Consider the following 22,868-nt stretch of genomic DNA (forward strand, 5'->3'; position numbering starts at 1 on the left):
TGTGAAAGAATATAAATTTACTCTTAGTAACATTCATAATTTTGCTTTACAAAAACAAATGATTTAAAACAGAGAAACCCTATTACAAATCCCTTTTTTTACATAAGAATAAATATAACATTAAGTTGTAATGGGAATTAGAGGTGGCTCCCTTTATGTCTTGCCTTTATAGCTGGGATTTACATTCTGACATCACGGCCCATGTTTCATCATTTCTTTGTCTTCATGGATTGTATCACACACTGGTGTTTCTTTCCACAGATTATTCAGCTATGTCTGTAGAATATGTTAATGATCATGCTGTCCGACTGTTGTCCTGGTTGATTAACGAAATGGAATGTTCTCATTACTGGAGCTGTGGTGGCACAGTGGCTAGAATGGAGTATTGCAGTCTGACTTTGCCCATTGCCAGCAGTTCAATCTCCACCGGCTCAAGGTTGACTCAGACTTCCATCCTTCCAAGGTTGGTAAAATGAGGACCCAGATTGGAGGCAGTATGTAAGCTACCTAGAGAGAGCTCTAAAGCACTGTGAAGCAATATATAAGTCTAAGTGCTATTGCTACTGACCAATGAGAATATTTTGAGGCCGCTGATCATAATTATATGAATTCCCCACCTCTTTTCCTGAGATACAAATAACTCCAAGGGACCCTACTAATGACTGATCAAAGATGGATTGACATATGAACACATAGCCTAGAAAGTATGATGGGAGGACCAAAATACATCTTCTTGGCAATTTAAGCAAGAATAATTGTTTAGTGTTTACATGATAGATAGAAATAAAACTTTTTAAATTATTGCATTGGGAACCAGCTAAGAGAGTTGTGTGGTGTTTAGCTGTTAATCATTGAACCAATTCACCCTTTTCCACTGTTTAGTTGTTAATCATTGAATCAATTCACCCTTTTCCACTCCCATTATGCCATGGTTTACAAGTTATGCAAACTCATATAATAAGTACTTTAACAGAATAAGAGAGTTGGAAGGGACCTTGGAGGTCTTCTAGTCCAACCCCCTGCTTAGGCAGGAAACCCTACACCATTTCAGGCAACCCTTCACCATTTCAGGATTGGTAATCCAATCTCTTCTCTTTTTTTAATTTTTATTGGTTTTTAAAACAAACATGAACAAACAAAACATAAAAATATCAAGCCATCTTCCATATATATATACATACAGTGTATATATCTCTTCTTAAAAGCTTCTAGTGTAGGAGCATTCACCACCTATGGCGGCAAGTTGTTCCACTGATTAATTGTTCTAACTGTCAGGAAATTTCTCCTTAGTTCTAGGTTGTTTCTTTCCTTGATAAGTTTCCATCCATTGCTTCTTTATGGCAACTCCTGCGATATCGGAACACCACTATCATGTCACCTTCTTTTCCTTAAACTAGACATACTCAATTCCAGCAACCATTTTTGTATGCTTTAGCCTCCAGTCCCCTAACCATCCTTGTTGGTCTTCTCTCAAATACCTGAAAGGCTTTCACTGAGAAAAAGGTCTGGATTTGTTTCCAAAGTTCCTGGCGGTTGGATGAGGATGGAAGCTTCATAGAGGGAGACCCAAATTCAAAATAAAGAGAAATTTCTTGACCATGAGAACAGTTAAGCAATAGAACAGCTGACCTGGAGTTCTAGGTGCTCCATCACTGGAAGTTTTCAAACGAAGGTTAGACAGCCATTGGTCTGGGATAATCTGAGGATTCCTGCCTTCAACAGAGGACTACAAGACCTTCACATTCCCTTCCAACAATTTGATTCTATGAAGATCTCACATCAACAGATATAAATCGTTGGTATGTGAGTGTGGCTATATCAGAATGTATGGCCATAGTTTAAGATAGCCACACTCACTTCCTCCCTTTTCTTCTGAGCAGACAAGGAACGAGAGATGGCAGCCCCTCTTCAAACATAAAATGTAACTGGAAGATTGCAATTAATAAATGAAACAGGAAGCAGGCAGGAAAAGGAAAGAAAATACTAACTGAGCCTCAGCAACATAGGAGCTCATGAGTTGTTGGACAACTGATCTAGTATTTGATGAGAGGTGTAGCGTACTATAGTTGGATCCTGCATTCCTGGAAAATTGGTAGACATCTGTTTGTCACAAATGTTGGAACTGTGGAAAAGAAAGGCAAAGAAGGAATGAAGATGGTATACAATGACATTATAATATAATAGGATTAGCCTACCTAGTAGTTGAAGAACATTGATATTTCTCCATCTGTTTTATGGCAGCCCTCCCACAGCACCGTTAGAAGTTGAGAAACTATTTGAAGGACAGCCTGTCACCCCATAGAAAAATGTGGTTTTTCAATACAGTAGGTTCCCACTTTGTAGAATCTCAGGTAGCAAATTTGGAGAAGACCTACCAAAGACTGTGGAAAACTTCCCCCACAGTATAGAAAATCTTAGGTAGGTTCATCGTCTCCTAGACCAGGGGTTGCCAACCTTTTGGACCTCAGGTACCACCAAACTCATAATTTTAAATCCCAGGGACCACTAACCAGTCTGTGGGTGTGGCCTAATTTGTGGGTGTGACTTGGTTGTCATGTGACTGGCTGGGCATGGCTTGTATGTAAATATTATAAGTATTTATATAAATATTGAATTTTTTTTATAAAAAAGAGCAACTTTTACTCAAAATCAGGCAAAGCAGGCAGGCAGATTGAGTCGCTCACAGAATCGCAGATTCATTCAGAGAACTATCTGCGATTGGTAGCTCAGTCTGTCACATAAAATTTGCTTGCAAGCAAACTCACAAAATTAGCTCACAACACACCATGTATGTAAATATTGAATTTTTTTTATAAAAAAGAGCAACTTTTACCCAAAATCAGGCAAAGCCAGCAGACAGATTGAGTTGCTCACAGAATCATTCAGTGATCTATCTATCTGCCATCGGCTAGCTCAGTCTCTCAAATTCACTTGCCATAAGTCTGCACTGAATAATAGAACCTTCAGTCCTAAGGGAGGTTCAGCTATGCTTAAAAGCAGACCTGAAGATTTAAAGACTATCTAGAAAGCAAGAAATCCAACCATCTCTTGCTTCCTAGCTAATCTAAATCTCCCAGCACAACAGAACAGCTGATGGTTGGAAAAATAGCAATTTAGCAGGCAAGTTTGCCAGGTAAGGAGTGAGTGGGCAGGGAGGATTCCCACAGGCCATGTGGGTGGCACAGCCTTGTGTGTTCTGCGCATCTGGGATTAATTGCTTTGGGGGGGTGCTCTGGGGGTGAGATTTCTCTGTGGCCCACCAAAATTTTCTCCCAGCCCACCAGTTGGCGACCACTGTCCTAGACAAGTGGATCCCATTCAGTCCAAGTCCAGATTCAGCAAGAATCTTTTTGTCTTCACAGTTGGGAGGACTTTCCAAATAGATGAGTTTGTCTATGGTGCTGAGCCAAATATTTGTTAAACATGGTTTTGAGTAAGCCATATTTGGTTGGCCTCACACATTATACTAAGCTCTAAATAATGGTGTACAAATCACAATGGCTGGATTCTTATCCCTAAAAGCAAACAAATGTGTGTTCTAGTGAAATGTGTGAACTATCTCACAATGTCAAGAAAAATACTCCAAGCATGTAAGTGATACACAGAGTATAAAAAAAAGGACCTTTCTCCATGGGTTCAAGGTACCTGATTGGGTGAAGATAAGGCTCTTCTCCCATATATGTATATGTACCATGTTTTCCCGAAAATATGATCTACCCTGAAAGCAAGCCCCTAGACCAATTTTCACACTTGCGCCTAATATAAGCCCTACCCAAAAATAAGCTCTAGTTAAGCCCCACTCACCGTCTGGTTGTACAAGGTAGAGCAAGGCACAGATGTAAAAATCTAGCTGGTGGGGGGTGGAGCTGCCCCACGTGCCTCGTACCCGCTTACTGTAGGACCGCTGCAGCCAGGCCTCCCATTCCCTAACACCTGTCACACCACTGCCTGACTTTTTCTGCAGCCGCTTGTGGCCACTTGCAGCAGGACACCACAAGGCTCATCATGTCAGTGCTGCCACTCGTTCTCACAATGGCACAACACACGATGCAGCCTCCTGCTGCATGCAGCAGCACCGATGCGACAAGCTATGCAGTGTTGGTTGCAAGTGGCTGCAAGCGGCCACAGAAGAAATCAGGCAGTAGTGTGACTGGTATCAGGTGTGGGAGGCATGGCTGCAGTGGTCCTAAGGTAAGTGGGTAAGACATCCCCCCAAAATAACATCTAGTGTTATTTGGGGTCCAAAAAGAAAATAAGACTGAGTCTTATTTTGGGGGAAGCACAGTAGGTAGGTAGGTAGGTAGGTAGATATGATATAGGTAGGTAAGTAGGTAAGATAGGTAGGTTGGTAAGCAGATAGATATAATGGGTAGATAGTTATGATAGGTAGGTAGTTAGCTAGATAGCTACGTAGGTAGATAGATATGACATAGGTAGGTAGGTATGATAGATAGATAGATAGATAGATAGATAGATAGATAGATAGATAGATAGATAGATAGATAGATGATGGATCGATGGATGGATGGAAAGATAGACAGATGGATAGATCGATAGATGGATGGATAGATAGATAGATAGATAGATAGATAGATAGATAGATAGATAGATAGATGGATGGATGGATGGATGGATGGATGGATGGATGGATGGATGGATAGATAGATAGATAGATGGATGGATGGATGGATGGATGGATGGATGGATAGATAGATAGATAGATAGATAAGTAGGTAGGTAGGAAGGTAGGTAGGTAGGTATGATGGATAGATAGGTATGATAGATAGATGTGTGTGTGTACATATATTCATAGATAGATGAAACATACTATTTGTAGATGAAGGTGGCAATGAGAGCAGCCAGGAGAATGGCAGAGAGGATGGAGAGGATGGTAGCAATGATGGTCGTTCCAATTCTCCGCCGTCTGGGCTTGACATCAATTCCGTTAGGACTTTTCCCTGGTGAAAAACAAATTTATAGTTTTATCGTGTAATCCTTTCACAAGGTGCCATATTTAGAAGAATATCTCTTCCTCCAGGACAGGATAGTTTTTGTAATGCCTGAAATATTTCTTTGAAATCAAGATATACAGGGAAGCGTGAACCTGAATTATTCGGAGAGCAGAGAAACACCTCCTCCAACAGGGTAGGTTGACATAACACCAGTCTTCCTGGATTTCTACAGTTAGTCCTTGACTTATGACCACAACTGACTTTAAAATTTCAGTTGCTAAGCAAGACAGTTGTTGAGAGAGTTTTGCCCATTTTATGACCTTTCCTGCCACAGTTGTTAAGTGAATCACTGCAGTTTTAAGTTAGTAACATGATTGTTATGAGACTCTGGCTTTCCCATAGATTTTATTTGTTAGATACAGAGGTCTCCAAACTTGGCAACTTTAAGACTTGTGGACTTCAACTCCCAGAATTCCTCAGCCAGCTGGCTGAGAAATTCTGGGAGTTGAAGTCCACAAGTCTTAAAGTTGCCAAGTTTGGAGACCTCTGTGTTAGAAGATTTCAAAAGAGGATCACATAACCCTGTGACACTGCAACCATCATAATTACATGCCGGTTGCCAATCATCCAAATTTGATCACAAGACCATGGGGATACTGCAATGATCATAACTCTGAAAAAGGGTCATAAATCACTGTTTTCAGTGCCACTGTAACTTAGAACAGCCACCAAACAAATAAGTTGAGGACTACCTGGGTTTCCTGCATTTGAAAAGTGTATTTCTACCCTGGCAGATTTAGGCAAAATATGCTGCCGTCTTTGAGTGTTGGGTGTTAGAAGGTTTCAGAAATGCAGGCAGTCCTTCACTTACAACCACAATTGGGACTGACTTCCATTGTTCAATGATGCAATCACTAAGTGAATCAACTTCGATTTCACACCTTTTTTGCTGCGATTGTTAAGCGAATCTGTCTTCCACATTGACTTTGCTTGTCAGTGCCCTCTGGGAAGGTCACAATTAGTGATCACAAGATTCCGGGACACATCAACTGTTGCAAATACAGTTGCCAAGCATATGAATTTGGATCACATGACTACAGGGATGCTGCAATGGTTGTAAGTGTGAGGACCGCTCATAAGTCCTTTTTTCAGTGCAGTCATAACTGACATTGAACACATGGGTATACGTAAAGGACTACCTGTATTATTTGTAATACGTATGGGTCTTCTAGTTTTTTTTCTTCCACTTTTTCAGCAACAAGTAACTCACATACAACAGTGTGAACTGTTCCTCAGAGGCTGATTATCCTTTGCAACACTTCCTTGAATTACCACGCAGAATGGCCAACAATATTCAGAAAGGAAATTGCTCTTGTTGTGAAAAGAAAGTAAAATCCAAGAGCCAGCATCTGATGAACATCCCTCCCATCCCGTCAGAGAACAATGAAGGCTGGGCAGAATGTTTCCTGCTCATGTTTATTTCACTGCAAACTCTAGCAAGATCCATGCAAAATTTTCTACCTTTGTAATGGGAAGTAGGAATAACCTTGAGGAACAGGAGGAAAAGTCATGACCAAGGCAATGGACAGATAAAAGAAACCTGAGTCCAAAGCAGAAATGTAATTTGAGTAAGTGTCTCAGACATGACCCTCCCTCATTCTCATGAAGATAAAAGAATGGGGGAGGCACATAGAGACTTGCAAGATTCTGTTACTTGAATCTTATAATAAAGTCATACTAGCATTCATAACTCTGCTATTCTAGTGTGTTCCATCTTGAAGGACAACCATCACTCTTGCAAGCTGACAGAGGAATTCTAGGAGTTGAAGTTGATACGCATTAAAGTTAACAAGATTGAGAAAGACTCCACTAAACCATAGTCAAACATATCATATTTTGCATCATGAACTAACAGATTAACAAAGTTGGAAGGGACTTTGTACTGTAGGTCATCTAGTCCAACCCACCGCCCAAGCAGGAGACCCTACACCATTTCTGACAAATGGTAGTCATCTCTTCTTGAAAGTCTCAAGTGATGGTGCTCCCACAACTTCCAAGGGCAAGCTGTTCTATTGGTTGATTGTTATCACTGTCAGAAAGTTTCGCCTTATTTCCAGGTTGAATCTCTCCTTGATCAGTTTCCATCAATTATTCCTTGTCTGGCCTTCAGGTGCCTTGGAAAATAGCTTGACCCCTTCCTCTCTGTGGCAGCCCCTCAAATATTGGAACACAGCTATCATGTCTCCCCTGGTCCTTCTTTTCACTAGACAAGCCATGCCCAGTTCCCGCAACCATTCTTCATGTTTTAGCCTCCAGTCCCTTAATCATCTTGATTGCTCTTCTCTGCACTCTTTCTACAGTCTCGACATCTTTTTTATAGTGTGGTGACCAAAACTGGTTGCAGTATTCTCGGTGTGGTCTTACCAAGGCTTTATAGAGTGGCATTAGTACCTCACTTGATCTTGATTGTATCCCTCTGTTAATGCAGTTCTGTTAATGCAATTTAGGATTGCATTACCATTATTGGTTGCCTCCACACACTGCTGACTCATATTTAACTGGTTGTCCACTAAGACTCCAAGTTCCCTCTCACAGTTACTACTGTTAAGCCTGGTTTCACCCAGTGAAATTAACTCCAATGTCTAACTCCAATGTCTAAGGTTGCCCACTTGTGAAGCAACACTGGGGAGTTTTCAGAGAGTTGAAAATAACTAATAGTGACAATAATCACAACATTAAAATTAACCCTCCCAGGGGAGAAAGGCAGACTCCATTTACAATGGTTTTGCTCCTTTTCAGAAAGAAACCCAGCTGAATTTAATGCTTATTTTCAAGTTAGTGTATATGAAATATTACAAAGGTAGGTCCATGTGTGACTGTCTAAACAAAATGAATGGGATTTCAACAGGCTGGACATGTGATAGATGGTGCTTGTGGTACCCATTTCTAGTTACCTTCAATCAGTGTGATGGGATCAGACCATTTTGATTCCGCTTTGATGCTTGTTGAATTCATTGCCAGGAACTTGACCCTAGAAAGAGAAGGCTGTGTGTATTAGCGACAGTGAATGGTGTTCCAAATTTGTCAGCAATTGCTCTCTTTTTTCAATAAATGGCAACTATTCCTGCTTGATCTTTTTCCCCCAGGTGCCCTTGACTTCAACATTCAGTGAGGCTGGGGGAGTGTGGGATTTGTAGTGTGATGCCTGTGACCAGCATTGGTTTGGTAAGGCCATTCTAAATTCTACCATTAAGATGAATAGGATTCTTGTCCTGAAAAAAATCCCAAATAGCTATGTCACCTATAGACCCCCATTCTCTTCCCACATTAGCTACCTTTTAAATGCTGAATTTCAAAATTCTTGGAGGGGTGGGGGTTGCTCAATAACCACGCTGCCCTGCTTGTTAATTTAACTAACAAATTTCTATCCAGCGGCCAAGGGTGGGATTGAAATAATTTAACAACCGATTCTCTGCCCCAATGACCAGCTGGGTAGGCATGGCTGGGTGGTCATGTGACTGGGTGGGTGTGGCCAACTTGACATCACTCAGGTCGAGGGAGGCCTCACATTGCCCAGTTTCTCCTTGCCCCTCCTTTTCACTGGAGCGAGTAGTTTTCCTTTTCACTGGAGCGAGTAGTTTTCAAATAAAAAGAATGCTTGCCTTGTGCAAATAAATGATAAACATTTTGATGTCAGGTTTGATGCATCTTGCAAAGTATTACTGCTCATTCTAGTCTCCTTTCCTACTTACAGGTCCATCTCAGATTGTAATTTGCTACAGCCTCTTGTCTTTTGCATCGTTCTATGGGAGATCATCCTGAAATGTTATCTGTGATGTTTGCAGCTTTACAAGTTTGTTTCCTCCAACCCTGTTTTCGCATGCAATTCTTACAAGTTATTTTGACAATCCTTCCTCCTTTTTAAACAAAGTAATGGTTAAGGTGCTGGCCAAGAAACCAAGATATTCTTGAGTTCTATGGCTAAAATTAATTTAATAATATAACTTGGATTTCTATTTGCTTTTTAACTATTCATTTAATAATTAAAAAGAGAAACGAAATACAGATGTGAGAAAATGATTATGGAGGGGAGAACCACCCAGTGTTATAAGGCAAAAATAAAATGACCTCATTAAAATCAAGTGCAACTCAGAGCAAGTGTCATTAACGAGAACATCAGCTGTAAAAAGGAGGCAAGCACGGTGGAGAATTGGCAGGGGATCAGAGATTAGAGCAGGCATGTCTGCAAAATGTCCCAAAAAGCCAAGATGGTCATCAGATCAAAATTCTACCAGTTTTTAATGTACATGGCATATGGAGCAGTGCTTCATGGCCACCACCCTCCTAGAATACATTTTTTTAAAAAAAATAAATAAATAATCAGTAGAAAACTTCCAGTTAAAATTCTACAGGTAAACCTTCTCCCTGAACAACAGGGAGGGTGAGAAAAAAAAAGGATGTGGTTTTTTGGGGTGCGTGAAACTGATTCGTAAATTTGGTGTGGTGTGGGCAGGTTCTATGTAGGGATGGAGAACCAGTTTCTCCTGGGCCGGATAAGACCTTCACTTTCCTTTTATTCTGGTTTTTGGACCCTCCTTTGAACATGAGCACCAAAACTGACCATTGTCCCTTCATTCTGAGATGGAAAACACATGATGGATAGATTGATGATGAATTGTCCCAGATCAATAAAGGAGGTACCTGACAATTGTAATGTAAGACCCCATTCCTAAGAGGTCTCTAAGGGGGCGTGCATAAGCGCACAATCGTGCCTACCGTCCCTGTCCTATTGTCCCCAATTACTAGTTCCTATTTCTTATATTTAAACTTATGTTTATTCTTCTTTCTATTATATTGTAAGCATTTGACAAAATAAATAAACAAATAAGTTCTAAAATAGGCAATTCACAGTTTTAAAATAAATCTTCAACTGGATTCCCTTCTCCCAATCGCCCACCACCCATGTGGGCTTAGAATGTGGCTACCAAACCCTTCCTCATTTCTTCCCAAATAGGTGACTTTTAACAAGAAATGAACAGGAAATGTAACGCAATTACCTTAAGTGACAACATCCAATTAGTCATTCTTGGGGGTCCAAGTTTCTTGGAGAAATAACCCCTTGACAGTGAATCCTGTTAGTGATTTACTGCCTTTATTTCCTAAGACGAGCTATTGCAACCTAAATAATTGATTGAGCTTTTTTCTTAGAACACATTTTAGATCTACTGTTACAAAACACTGGAAAATTCAAGAACAAAAGGGAGTGTAAATAGTGACATCTATATGTCTTGGAAGCAAAGGTGATTTGCAATGGTAAAAGGCTATGGACAGATTAGTAAAAGGTATTGATGTAAGTCAGATTTATCTATCTTTTCTTTTCCTCATGTCATGTCTTTAACTTTTTTGGGCTTATTGTTTCTGACTTCTTTTCAATTCTCTGCATAACACTGTTTATCCTGAAAGTTAACTGTGTAATAGGTATTGATATTTTTATGTGGAAAAGGAAAATACATCTTCCTTTGCATCAATAGCATTTAAAGATGCTTAAAGAAAGGAAATGCTTGCAAAGAGCACAAGAAGAAACACAAGCAAAGAGCTTTGAAAAATGTCCCAGTGTATTCAGCTGAGTCACCACTTATTAGCAATATTAATAGTTTTATTCTTAACAGATTTCTCTCAACTGAACAAGATTTGTTCTGAGTAGCAACATTGAGAAGGAAGGTGTCAAATGTTTGGATATATACTCGATAGCACATTTGTGTGTGAGAGAGAAAGAGAGAGAGCGTGAGTGTGTGTGTAAATCAAACCTCATGTTAAAGTTTATTGTTAAAATATTAAAATGTAGAAGGAAGAAGTAAAATAAACAAAGGAAAAAAAGCAAATGAAACATTAAAGTGTGGGAGATTTTGGATATGTGTGTGTGTGTGTGTGTGTGTTGCTGTGTATATACACACAACACACACACACATACACACACACATAGGTGTTATTCACCTGGTTCGGACTAGTTCCGCCATACAGGTTGTGGAAATTTTGAGTAGTTCAGAGGACCGGCAATACCACCTCTGGCTGGCCTCACCCTCCCCCTGCCCCCCTGCTGTTACCTCTCCTATATTCCCTTGTTATTTAGTTCAGCTGATTCACGCAGCAGAGCAGATTGCCACATCTCAACTGAGCTAAAAAAAAAAGCTCAGCCCACCAGTGCTGACAAAAAAGGCAGTTTCGCCCTCTCATAGAACCAATAGGAAAAAATATGGAATCCCACCACTGTTGTAAATGCTCCAACACTGGAAGTTTTTAAGAAGAGATTGGATAACTATTTGTCTGAAATCGTACAGTTTCCTGCCCAAGTCCCTTCAAAATCCCTTCCAACTCTATTATTCTATCCTATCCTATCCTGTCAAGCAGAGTTTCTTTAATTGTTGTTCTACTTTGCATCAGATTTGATGTTATCAAATGTTTTCTTTGCTTTCCCCTTCTTTGTCCACTAACTATTCTTTGCTCTGTACTGCCTTCTCCAAAGAAATAGCACACATAAAATGGTGAAAGTAAATCAGATGATTTTTGTGTTATGATTTTAACTTCCAGTGATATGTCTGGTTTTATATGATTTGACACTTCTCTGTTAGTTACTCTGGGTGACCATGGTATATGCCTCAATTTATGCCGGCAACACAGTTCAAAGGTGTCCGTTCTGTATTATGGACATGTATTATTTTGATATTAATTCAGACAAGGAAGAAGTAAGCTATAGAGAACTCCAGGGAAACTTTTAATATTCTTTTCTCACCTGTATGATTCGGGACTTGGGAGAGGACCATTACAATCTGGCCGCCAAAAATCCGTAACGCACGTAGTTTCTGCCCCCACGCGCAGGACGGCAATCTCATTGGGGTTTTCTGGACAGGAATACCTTGACAATGTGACATTCAAAGTCATGTAAAAATTATTCGTGGTAAAAGATTGATAAGTCAGATTCTTGAGCGATGGGAGCGATGGGAGATTTTTGAAACTCTGTACAGCTAGAAGGACAAAGAGCAAATGATTATTTTTCTATTCCAACAAAGCTGAAGTTGTGAGTGATGGCTTTATCATGCTTTGTCCACCAAACCATCATCAAATTTTAATACCATTCATCTCACAAAACAAATGATGTTGAGTAATGTACAACAGAGCTAACCAACAGTTAACAAATAACAAAGGATTGTTATTGTGGTTATTATTGTTACTAAAAACATTAAAAGCAAAGCCTAAGAAGAAATATTGGGCAAAGGGATATTAATAATCTCAATATTTTGCCAGTCTCTGGGTGTCCCTGGCCCTGATGGCAAAACCAAGTCTTCAGAAAGTCAAAAGTGATAAAGCAGCATCACTTCAGAGGGAGGATATTCTATAACATGGATGTCACAGCAGAAAAGACCCACCATTTATGACCTACAAAATATCGCTCCTGGTGGATCTGACGGGACAGGAAGATGTCATTGGGGAAATGTGATCTGCCGTATAACCCGATCCCTTGCCATGTAGGGCTTTAAAGGTCTAAAACAGCATCTTGAATTGGATTTGGAAACAAACTGGTAATCGATGCTGAGCAGAGATGCAATATGTGCTCTGGTAGAAACACATTTAACTGCCCATGCTGCTGCATTTTGCACCCAAATGAAGAGATACTCTTCAAGGACAGTCCAGGGGTGGGATTCTACCAGTTCGCATCTATTTGCTGGAACCAGTTGTTAACATTCTATGCAGTTTGGAGAACCGGATGTTAGAAGAGATTACTGGCCTAATCCTGTAAGGAATGCAGGAAGGAAACATTCTGGTATTGCTTACAGAAACTGCCTCTCCGTTAACCCTTATTACATTCTTGGCAGGACTAGACTTCCTGTCTCAGGAACGTCTTTGGAGGTTTTTTCCCCTCCTTTGCTGGTACTTTGCTTGTGTGGAGTGACCATTCAAAGTTACAATGGCACTGAAAAATGTGACTTATGACCATTTTTCACACTTACGACTGTTGCAGCATCTCCACAGTCATGAGAGGCCAGAGGAGGAGATGCGTGCCTCGATGTGAGTGATATTGAGTTGGCCACACCCAGCCAATAACATGACCACCAAGCCATGTCCACCCAGTCACATGACCACCAAGCCACGCCCACCACCTAAGCCACGCCCACAGAACCAGTTGTTAAAAAATTTGAATCCCACCCCTGGGACATTCCCATGTAGAAAGAACATAGTACAATAGTCCAACCAGTAGCACAACGGCACAATAGAGTGGATAAATCACCTGGTGCAAGCAGGGAGAATCACTTGGGAACAGGAGAATCCCCTGGAACAAGGGAATCGTGACAGAAAGGGGGAATACCTGGAAGCCTTCTTTCCCTCTTATTCTGTTATTGTTAAGTATATTAAAGCAGGAATCCTCAAACTTTTTAAACAGGGGGCCAATTCATGGTCCCTCAGACTGTTGGAGGTCCAGACTGGGTGGGTGGGCATGGCTAGGTAGTCATGTGACTGAGTGGGTGTGGTGAGGTGGTCATGTGACTGGGTGGGCATGGCCAAGCTAGCAGTCCATTAAACAATACACACAAATTAAACTTTAATTCGTTATGCTCCTGGGGGTGGAAACCAGGTTAGTGAAGGGAAGTGGCTGCCTTGGGGTGTAAGTGAGGGACTTCTCCCTTCCTCTCTCTCTCCCTCTCTTGGGGGGGAGGGGAAGGAACCCCTGAACTGGTACTGGATGGTGGGAATCTGACATCTGGAGGCCAACAACTGGTGTGCTGAAGACCAGCTGGCCGGTAGGGAAATCCTGCGGGTGGCCCTCCTACTACAATCCAGTCCTCCCCTGCCTCCAGTACCACTCTGCCGGCCAAAAACAGGTCCATTTTAGGCCTCCCCTGGCTCCAGTAACACTTTTTGGCTTCCCAAGGCCTCCATGCATCCTGTTTTTGACTTCCCCAGCCTTCAGAAGGTGGGTGGGAGCCAGTGGGTAGGTGGGGCGATGTGGGCAGGGCAGCCTCGTGGTCCCGTGCAGGCCAGATTAATGGCTTCGGCAGGCCTTATTCTGCCCCTGCACCGTAGTTTGAGGATCCTTGTATTAAAAGGGTAACAACTGGAATAACTAAAAGCCATTCACTTTGGGACAGCCTATGCTTATTAACCACATAGTCCTGTTTCCAGTGGTTCTGGAAAGTACTCTCTTTTTGATACACATAGTCTTCGAGTTATGACTGTAATGAAGCCTGCCTATCATGGTTATAAGTTGTGATAGTTCTAAAGTGGGTCAGTCACATGGCCAACCCATTTTTTTTTAACCTTTTTGTGAAGTCATTATTGAAGCATGCAGTAGTTTAGTGAACAGTGCAGTTGTTAAGCAAATGTTGTGGTTGTTAAGTGAAACTATGGCTCATTATAAGCTGGTTTTGCCCAAAAACAGAAGTAAACATCAGTTTTGGGAAATCGATAGTAAATCATTGTCATATATAATGGGGCACTGAAACTGGACATTAATGTGGCCTGGCGTCCAAAGTGCAATTATATGATTGTAGGGGGGGAAGGGTGCAGAGGTGGTATTCAGCAGGTTCTGACCAGTTCTGGAGAACTGGTAGCAGAAATTTTGAGTAGTTCAGAGAACCGGAAAATACCACCTCTGACTAGCCTCACCCTCACCTATTCTCTGCCTCCTGAGTTCCAGCTGATCGGCTAGGTCTTCTTTTGTTGCCCTGCACAGGAGAATGGAGCTGGAAAGCAGGTTAGTGGGGTGGGGAGGGAATGGGATTTTACAGTATCCTTCCCCTGCCACGCCCGCCAAGCCATGGCCACAGAACCAGTAGTAAAAACATTTGAATCCCACCACTGGAAGGGCAACTTTGAATCTAGGTCACAAGTAACTTCCAGGTAGGTCCTTCGAACCGTTGCTAAGTGGCTGGTTGTAAGTTGAGGACTACCAGTAGTTAAATGTGTATACAATATAAATCACTGCTTGTTGTTCCTCTTTCTCATATTCTGAGCTTTTGCCTGCCTTTTGTCCAGCTTTGCCAGTTTACTGTTTTGGTGCTTGCTGATATTTATGATTAACACCAAAGCTATATTGTTTTTTTGGTGTTTAATCTGAGCGGCCTATGTGCTTGCTCTGTACCGACTATAATGTTAAACTGAGAGTGTGCCGGATGCAAACTAATCAACTGTACCTGGAAAAAAATCCAGGATTTTATTATTACTACGATAATTATAATCAATGTTCAGCCTTCTCTTTTGCAATGCATTGTCAGTGCAGGAATCCTAGACCATTATAACCAGTAGAGGTCATTTCTGCACATATGGCATGCAATCATTCCTTAGGATAAAGTAAATTCCCTTAACATCCAATTGAGGTCCAGCCCAGCTGTTTTCCTTTCATACTCTGCAGTTGTTAAGTTCATTTGGGAACAAGTCTATGCACATTGCCAGAGTGAAAAAGTTGGGAATGGGGAGATGGGTTATGTTGTTGCAATGTCACTGGAAAGTACACCCCTGAAATATCCAACTCTTGTTTGGAGGCTTGTCTGGGAATAAAAAATAAGATAAAGTTATTGATCTTAATGAAGGCTTAATACCTATTTTAATTCCCACCCTCCTCTAATCCCATTGCTGAAAATCATTGATGTGCTGGTTACATTTTAATTCACACTGTTGGAAACTGGGGGTTGTAATTCCCCATCCAATCCCAGCTGAAGTGAAGATGGCACTTCCAAAGTGTTATCTAATGGAATGGTCTGCCTTGGAGCTAAACTGGATCATACAGTAGAGACTGTAACCATACATTATCTTTGAACCAAGAATAATCTTTAAAACGAGGATTGTCCTATGCAAAAATAGCACTTAGCAATAGTACATAGACTTATATACCGCTTCACAGTGCTTTACAGCCCTCTCTAAGTGGTTTACAGAGTCAGCCTCTTGCCCCCAACAATCGGGGTCCTCATTTTACCCACCTTGGAAGAATGGAAGGCTGAGTCTACCTCGAGCCTGGTGAGAGTCGAACTGCCAAATTCTGCAGGCAGCAGAAGTAGAGTGCAGTACTGTATTCTAACCACAGCACCACCGTGCCTCATACAGCTCAAAAAGTACTGCACAGGAATTTAATTTGCACAGTAAGGTTACTGACCACATCACCTGGTTTTTATAGAGTTTAACGGGGGTTAGTATTTTTTAGTAACAATAAATACATAATCAATCAATCAATACATCTAGTAATTGCAACTGTGATGTAGACCTATTTTTTCTAGAAGGGGCCACTTCGTATTGGTTATTCTCTCTCTTTTAGAAATTATTACTAGTACATTGCTAAGAATCGTAACGCACCTTTACTTTTACCCACAAGCAGCCAGATCTGATCCGTGGGACTGGCAACCTCGTTGAAAACACAGTTTGGTTGCTGTAGGACAAAAGTGGAAGTTGTGATCTTTCCTGCCATTTCCTCAGAAGTGAGATGAGGGGTGTAGTTAACTGGCTCTGGAAAAAAAAAAAAAGCAAAATGAATTTTCCTCTGCATTCAGGCCCATCCAGCACAAAGGCTTCTCTCCATTTAATACTTTCTGCGGTGGATTAATCATCGGAGATTTAAAAAGTGAAAGCATTCTCCTAACACCTCTTGTTTATCGAAATTGTATTAAAAGTAGATAAGCAGTAAGGGAAGGGAGATGAGATTAAAATCTGAGCTGCGCAGAGAAAAAAATTCTTGAGTTTGGAAACTGGAGTACAGTAGTTACGTTGAGGGCTGCTTGAAGCTCAGGTCCAAAATACTTAAAATATTTGAGAGGCCTCAGATTTTTGTATCTAAGAAAAGTGTTTTTCCACTGTTGAAAGACCTTTTTTTTCACCAAAACAAAAAGTATTTCCCATGTGCTGTTGTTATTGTTGTTGCAATATTGATAAGTAAAATTAAAAAACATGTTACAGTATTTTTATTTATTAACTTTGTTTGCCACTCATCTTGCTGCAAGCCAAGAAGTAAAATAAAAAAAAATCCAAGAAGTAAAAATAAAACAAATCTTGGATTGTAAAGAAGAGCAACAAAGATGATAAGGGTCTGGGGCAGAGGTGGTATTCAGCCAGTTCTGACAGGTTCTAGAGAACTGGTAGCGGAAATTTCGAGTAGTTCGGAGACCTGGTAAATACCACTTTTAGTTGGCCTCACTCCCATCTATTCACTGCTTCACTGATCAGCTGGGTCTTCTTTCGTTGCCCTGCTTGGAGAACGGAACTGGGAAGCAGGTTAGTGGGGTGAGGTAGAAATGGAGATTTTACAGTATAGCCTTCCCCTGGAGTGGGGTGGAAATGGAGATTTTATAGTATCCTTCCCCTGCCATGCCCACCAAGCCACAACACACCCACCAAGCCACACCACGCTCACCAAACCATGCCCACAGAACTGGTAGTAAAAAAATTTGAATACCACCACTAGTCTGGAGGCTAAACCCTACAATGAACTAGATACAATATGTTTAGCATAACAAGCAGAAGCATTGGGTGTCTAATCGGAGCAGCCTATGTGCTTGCTCTGTTCTGACTATAAAGTTAAACTGAGAGTGTACCTGGAAAAAAATCCAGGATGTTATTATTATTATTACTATAATTATAATCAATGTTCAGCCTTCTCTTTTGCAATCCATTGTCAGTGCAGGAATCCTAGACCATTACAACCACTAGAGGTCATTTCTGCACATATGGCATGCGATCATTCTTATATTATATGAGATTGGTCTTCTATTTGAAAGGTTGTCACAGGGAAGAGGGGCAGGATAAGAAGAAATGGGTGGAAGCCAGAGGTGGGATTCAACTGGTGTTACTACTGGTTCGGTGACAGTGCTTGTACAGCATTTGCAAAATGCTGTCCAGATAGCGGACAAGCGCTGTGCGTGGGCGCGCAAGCATTTGAAAACCCTCTTCTTTTCCTGCTTTTTCAACCTCAGCGGTGCCGTGCAAAGGTTGAAAAAGCAGGAAATAAAGGACAGCCAAGAGTCCAGGCGGGCAGGTAGGCCAAACAGATGAACAAAAGATTGTTCCAGTGAACTGGTTCTGTGTCCGCTGCTCTTCAGAGCTACTGGTTCTATAGAACCAAGCCGAACCTGTAGCACCCCACCTGTGGTGGAAGCTCTTCGGAAAGTGAAACAAAGGATAAATTTCCGGACAGTGGGAATGATTAATCAGTGGAATAGCTTGCCTCCCAGACAAGAAGGAGAAAAGATTGGACAGCCATTTATCTGGGATGGACTAAGGACTTCTGCTTTGGGTAGGGCTGTAGACTAGGTCCAAAGGTTATAAGGTCCCTTCCATTAGATTCTATGCATCCATGAAACAAGTTAACCTTGAGGTGTGAGTAGATTCAATGTGTTGGTCAAACCAGAGACTTGGATCAAACGGAATTAAGGTGAAATCCTGTTTTTATTTTTTCCCAAGCATGTACACGTAGTCCTCGACTCACAACAGTTCATTTAGTGACCGTTCAAAGTTATAAAGGCACTGAAAAAAAAGTGACTTACGACCATATTTTCACACTTACAACCTTTGTAGCCTCTCCATGACCACGTGATCAATATTCAGGTGCATGGCAACTGGTTCATACTTGTGACCGTTGCTGTGTCCCAAGGTCATGTGATCCCCTTTTGCGACCTTCTGACAAGCAAAGTCAATGGGGGAAAACCAGATTCACTTAACAACCATGTTACCAACTTATCAACTGCAGTGATTCACTTAACAACTGTGGCAAGAAAGGTTGTAACATGGGGCAAAACTCACTCAACAATAGTCTCCCTTAATACCAGAATTTTGGGGATCAATCGTGGTCGTAAGTCGAGGGCCAGCTATAGTAAAATTATACCTGTAAGCCTGGTCTCTCTATAGCACCTGTACTCAAATAGTTTTCCCTTCTAGATTTGAACATAGGAGTAGGAAGCTAGAGCAGTAAGAAAATGAGTAGTGGTGTTTCCTAATCTACACAGGACAGTCAAAAGGGGGAAAAAAATTATGGCCGTGCCACTGCCATCAAATTCCTGCCCCTTTTATTTGTGTTCCTGTACAAAGGAGAGGGAATTTGAGTACATTGTGGGGGCTTCCATCCCTGTGGACATTGGTGGTTGAGAATAGACTACAATATCTCTCCCCCGTTTGTTTTTATATCATCCCCCATGAGCATGCTGGAGGATGAAGGCACAAAATGGGAGACCCTAACGCTTAGTCTAACCCCACCTTCATAAAGTTCAGTAAGCCCTAGCATTGCTTTGCATATTTTGAGAAGCGGGCTTTTCCTTGACATCTAATTAAAATGTTGTCTACAAGTTCCTGAGTTAGCAGAAACCTTTTTGTGGCATAAAACACGTTGCTTCTTGGTGGATTCCTATTCAACCTCAGGCCCTAGGTTAGCAAATAGTTTATGTTGATTTATGGGGTAAAGGCACGTTAAAACAGGAATCAGCTGGGTTTCTTGGTTTTGTTTCCTGCCCCTCTCACCAGACATCGCCATTCTGAAGAGAAAGATCTGAAGCAAATACTCCAGAAGATAGGCTCAAGATAGGCTCAATATACAGACTTGAACGTTGGGCCCTATCCAACAAAATAAATTCAGTGGTGAAAAAAAGGTAGGTTCTACATTTAGGCAAGAAAAACCAAATACACAGGTATAGTATAGATCAGGCCTGTCAAACTCCCAGCCCACGCCCGGTTTAGTGAAGGGGGAAAAGGTCCTGATACGTCACATGACGACACTGTGATAATGTGTGTTTGACAAACCCCTGCTATAAATGCTACCTGGCTCCATAGTAACTGTGAAAGGAATCTTGGAGTCCTAGTGGACAATAACTTAAATACGAGCCAGCAGTATGCGGCGGCAGCCAAAAAAGCCAAGGCAGTAGGCTGCATTAACAGAGGAATAGAATCAAGATCACGTGAAGTGTTAATACCCCGTTATAATGCCTTGGTAACACCACACTTAAAATACAGAATCCATTTTTGATCTCCACAATATAAACAAACGTTGAGACTCTAGAAAGGGTACAGAGAAGAGCCACAAAGTGATTAGGGGGCGAACACAAACATATGAAGAACGATTGCAAGAACTGGGTAGTTTTAGTTTAATGAAAAGGAGTAAGGGTAACATGATAGCTGTGTTCCAATATCTAAGGGGCTGCCACAAAGAAGAGGGAGTCAAGCTATTCTCCAAAGCACCTGAGGGCAGGATAAGAAGCAATGGATGGAAACTAATCAAGGAGAGAAGCAACCTAGAACCAAGAAGAAATTTCCTGACAGTTAGAACAATCAATCAGTGGGTGTTCCAGCACTGGGGGTTTTAGAGAAGAGATTGGATAGCCATTTGTCTGAACTGGTATAGGGTTTCCTACCTAAGCAGGGGGTTGGACTAGAAGACCTCCAAGCCCCTTCTGACTCGGCTGGGGAAGAGATAAATTTGAATACATGGATGTACCATCAATTTTAACCATAGACATCCATAGGGAAGAATGGGGGCCATGATGAAATATGAACGGTGATGCTAGCTTCACTCTTTACACTCGGGTCAAGATGTCTCACACATGTAAATAAGGAAAGAGACATCATGATGTACATATCATTCTGCAAAAAATCTTGACTTGCTCCAGAAACTCTTGGTTTAAAAATCTATCAAAACTCACTGCACTTACCCAAGTGTCTTTTGTGTGTGCATTTAAAGGGAGGGGAGGTTGACTATAAGCCAAGATTGCAGGTAAGCTTGTGCTGAGTGAGATGCACACGAGGGAAGCTCAGACTGTCAAGAATCATCAGCCAACCATCCATGAGAAAGGTGGCTGGCAGGAGTGAAATTCAACCACCTCAGCCCACCTCAGGAGAGGTAGTAGGGATGATTTGAATTGGTAAAAGAATGCCCGATTGCTCCTGGTTGCTATTACTATTATACCAAGCCACACCCACAGAGCCGGTAGGGAAAAAAATTGGATTTCGTCCTTGGTGGCTGGGATAGCAATAGCACTTAAACTTCTATATCGCTTCACAGTGCTTTACAGCCCTCTCTAAGTGGTTTACAGAGTCAGTGACAGGTTCTCAAGAGGGGACGCCTGTCAGCTTTAGAAGCCATATTCCACGCTGCCACATAGCCTGAGATAATTGGGGTGTGTGTGTGTGATTCAAGCTGACAATCAGCCTGTTGCCCCCGAAAATCTGGGTCCTCATTTTACCAAACTCAGAAGGATGGAAGGCTGAGTCAACCTTGAGCCTGGTGAGGTCTGAACTGCCAAATTACAGGCAGCCGACAGGCAGCTAAAGTAGCCTGCAATACTACATTCTAACCACTGCCCCATCAGTCAAGTATAGCAGTCAAGACTTTGAACACTGGGAGATGGTCTTAGACTACTGAATCATAGTCTTAAGAAAACTGCAGGTATTTGTCTAGGCAATCACCCAAAGTCAACATTAATTGGAAACACCCTGTAATAAATGAAGGTTATATAACCTTGTTTATTATATCACAAACCATAACTTTAGTTCTCCCTCACAAAAATAGAATAGAAACAAAGTTTATCTGGAAAGAAATCTTACTTTTAAAATAGAAACTCTTTGTCCTTTTAGCTGTTTGAATGAACATATTACCAAAAAAAAAAATTAAAGAGGACATCAATCAGAAAATTGTCCATATAAGTCTAGAGATTCTAGGACATTAGATTATGATTACTAAATGTATTACAAAGATTCTTTGTTGTCTTAATTATTAAAGAAGGGGGAATTTTCCATTGATTGACTTTCAAGTAGCTTTTCCACTTTGCTTTCATCTGTTTTATGTCAAGATCTGCTGAACCAAGTTGTTGTCAATAACAGTTTATGCTATGTATTAATTTAAAATTTCATTGAAAGTGTAAAAATGCCTTGAAAAATGCCATTTTTTCTTCTTTAAAAACAGAAACATAATTAGGTCCTGATTTTTCACCTTATTTTAGGAAAGTTCTCTATGCAAATCAATGTTCATTCTCTTTCCACCAAATCACGTATACATTGATTAATATTTTCTTCATGAACAGTGAAAAACAGGGGCCTTGTTAATAATCTGTCCATTAAAAGAACAAGTCATAATTAGCAAGAGGTAGAAATTGCAGTCTAAAGGCCATGTTCGCACAATGTGCTTAATTTGATTGCTGATTTAATTAATTTTCTGGATCAGCGTAATTGAACCATATACCCACCACACTGACCGGTTTACCAAGACATTTTTAGCAGGAAACAAATCAATGAAGCTTAGCTTCATTAACATTTCTCCCTTCCCTCCATCTTCCGCCAGGTTTCATGCAGAATATTGACACATAGCCAACATCCTTTTCCCCATCTACCCTAAAGAATTTGCATTTTGATGAGGATGCCTGTTTAGCCTGAGGATGTTCGATGAGAGACATAGCACTGTATCTGTTATACCTTCAGTTCCAAATGAGGATTTCATTAATTTCCCATGGAATCGACAGCCAAGCAACAAGCCTCTTACCTTCCGCATGCACAGCATGGATTGTTATCCCAATCAAAAGTACCATGGAGACTGCCAGCACATCCATCATCTTGTCTCCTTCTCTGTCCTGCAAAAGCGTCTGTGCAAAAGTTGAATAGAGACGTTTCTTTCCCCCCTCGCCACCTCACTTGTGGTCCTGCCTTATTAGGCCTCGCCCACACATCTCATCCATTTTTGGAACCGCCATGTATTCTTCTTCCTCAATGGAAAGGGGCAAGGGAGGGCTGGCAGCAAACAGGTAAGGCTAGTTTTCAAGAGGGAGAGATACATTGAATGTGAGCAAGCAAGCAAATCCACCGGAACAAAGAAGTCAATAGGGAGGGGAGAGTTGTAAAATGTCTCACCTGGACTGGCATTCTCTGGATGCCACTTAGAGGTGATTTATTTCAGGAAAAGAATGA

At 41.2% G+C, this 22,868-nt stretch overlaps 1 protein-coding gene across 1 annotated transcript; it reads right to left on the reverse strand.

Moving 5' to 3' along the window:
- LOC113441545 (uroplakin-3b-like) lies at positions 1 to 22,770 on the reverse strand. Its single transcript, XM_026708594.2, has 6 exons — positions 22,447 to 22,770; positions 16,293 to 16,442; positions 11,743 to 11,974; positions 7,907 to 7,983; positions 4,829 to 4,958; positions 1 to 2,122 (listed from the first exon to the last, which is right to left on the reverse strand). Exons 1-6 carry the CDS (start codon positions 22,514 to 22,516, stop codon positions 2,011 to 2,013), a joined length of 771 nt encoding a protein of 256 aa, XP_026564379.2. The 5' UTR covers positions 22,517 to 22,770; the 3' UTR covers positions 1 to 2,010.
- Positions 22,771 to 22,868: the final 98 nt, after the last annotated feature.

Source organism: Pseudonaja textilis, chromosome 1 (genome assembly GCF_049901715.1).
Source record: "Pseudonaja textilis isolate UNSWEBS1 chromosome 1, rPseTex1.2, whole genome shotgun sequence".
In the NCBI taxonomy this organism is placed as follows: domain Eukaryota; kingdom Metazoa; phylum Chordata; class Lepidosauria; order Squamata; family Elapidae; genus Pseudonaja; species Pseudonaja textilis.

Coding starts and splice junctions, on each gene's coding strand:
- LOC113441545 (XM_026708594.2), bottom strand. CDS start 22,516: ATGATGGATGTGCTGGCAGTCTCCATGGTACTTTTGATTGGGATAACA. Junction 11,975..16,292: donor GCTTGTGGGTAAAAGTAAAG/GTGCGTTACGAT, acceptor TTGTCCTTCTAG/CTGTACAGAGTTTCAAAAAT. Junction 4,959..7,906: donor TCCCATCACACTGATTGAAG/GTAACTAGAAAT, acceptor GTTTTTCACCAG/GGAAAAGTCCTAACGGAATT.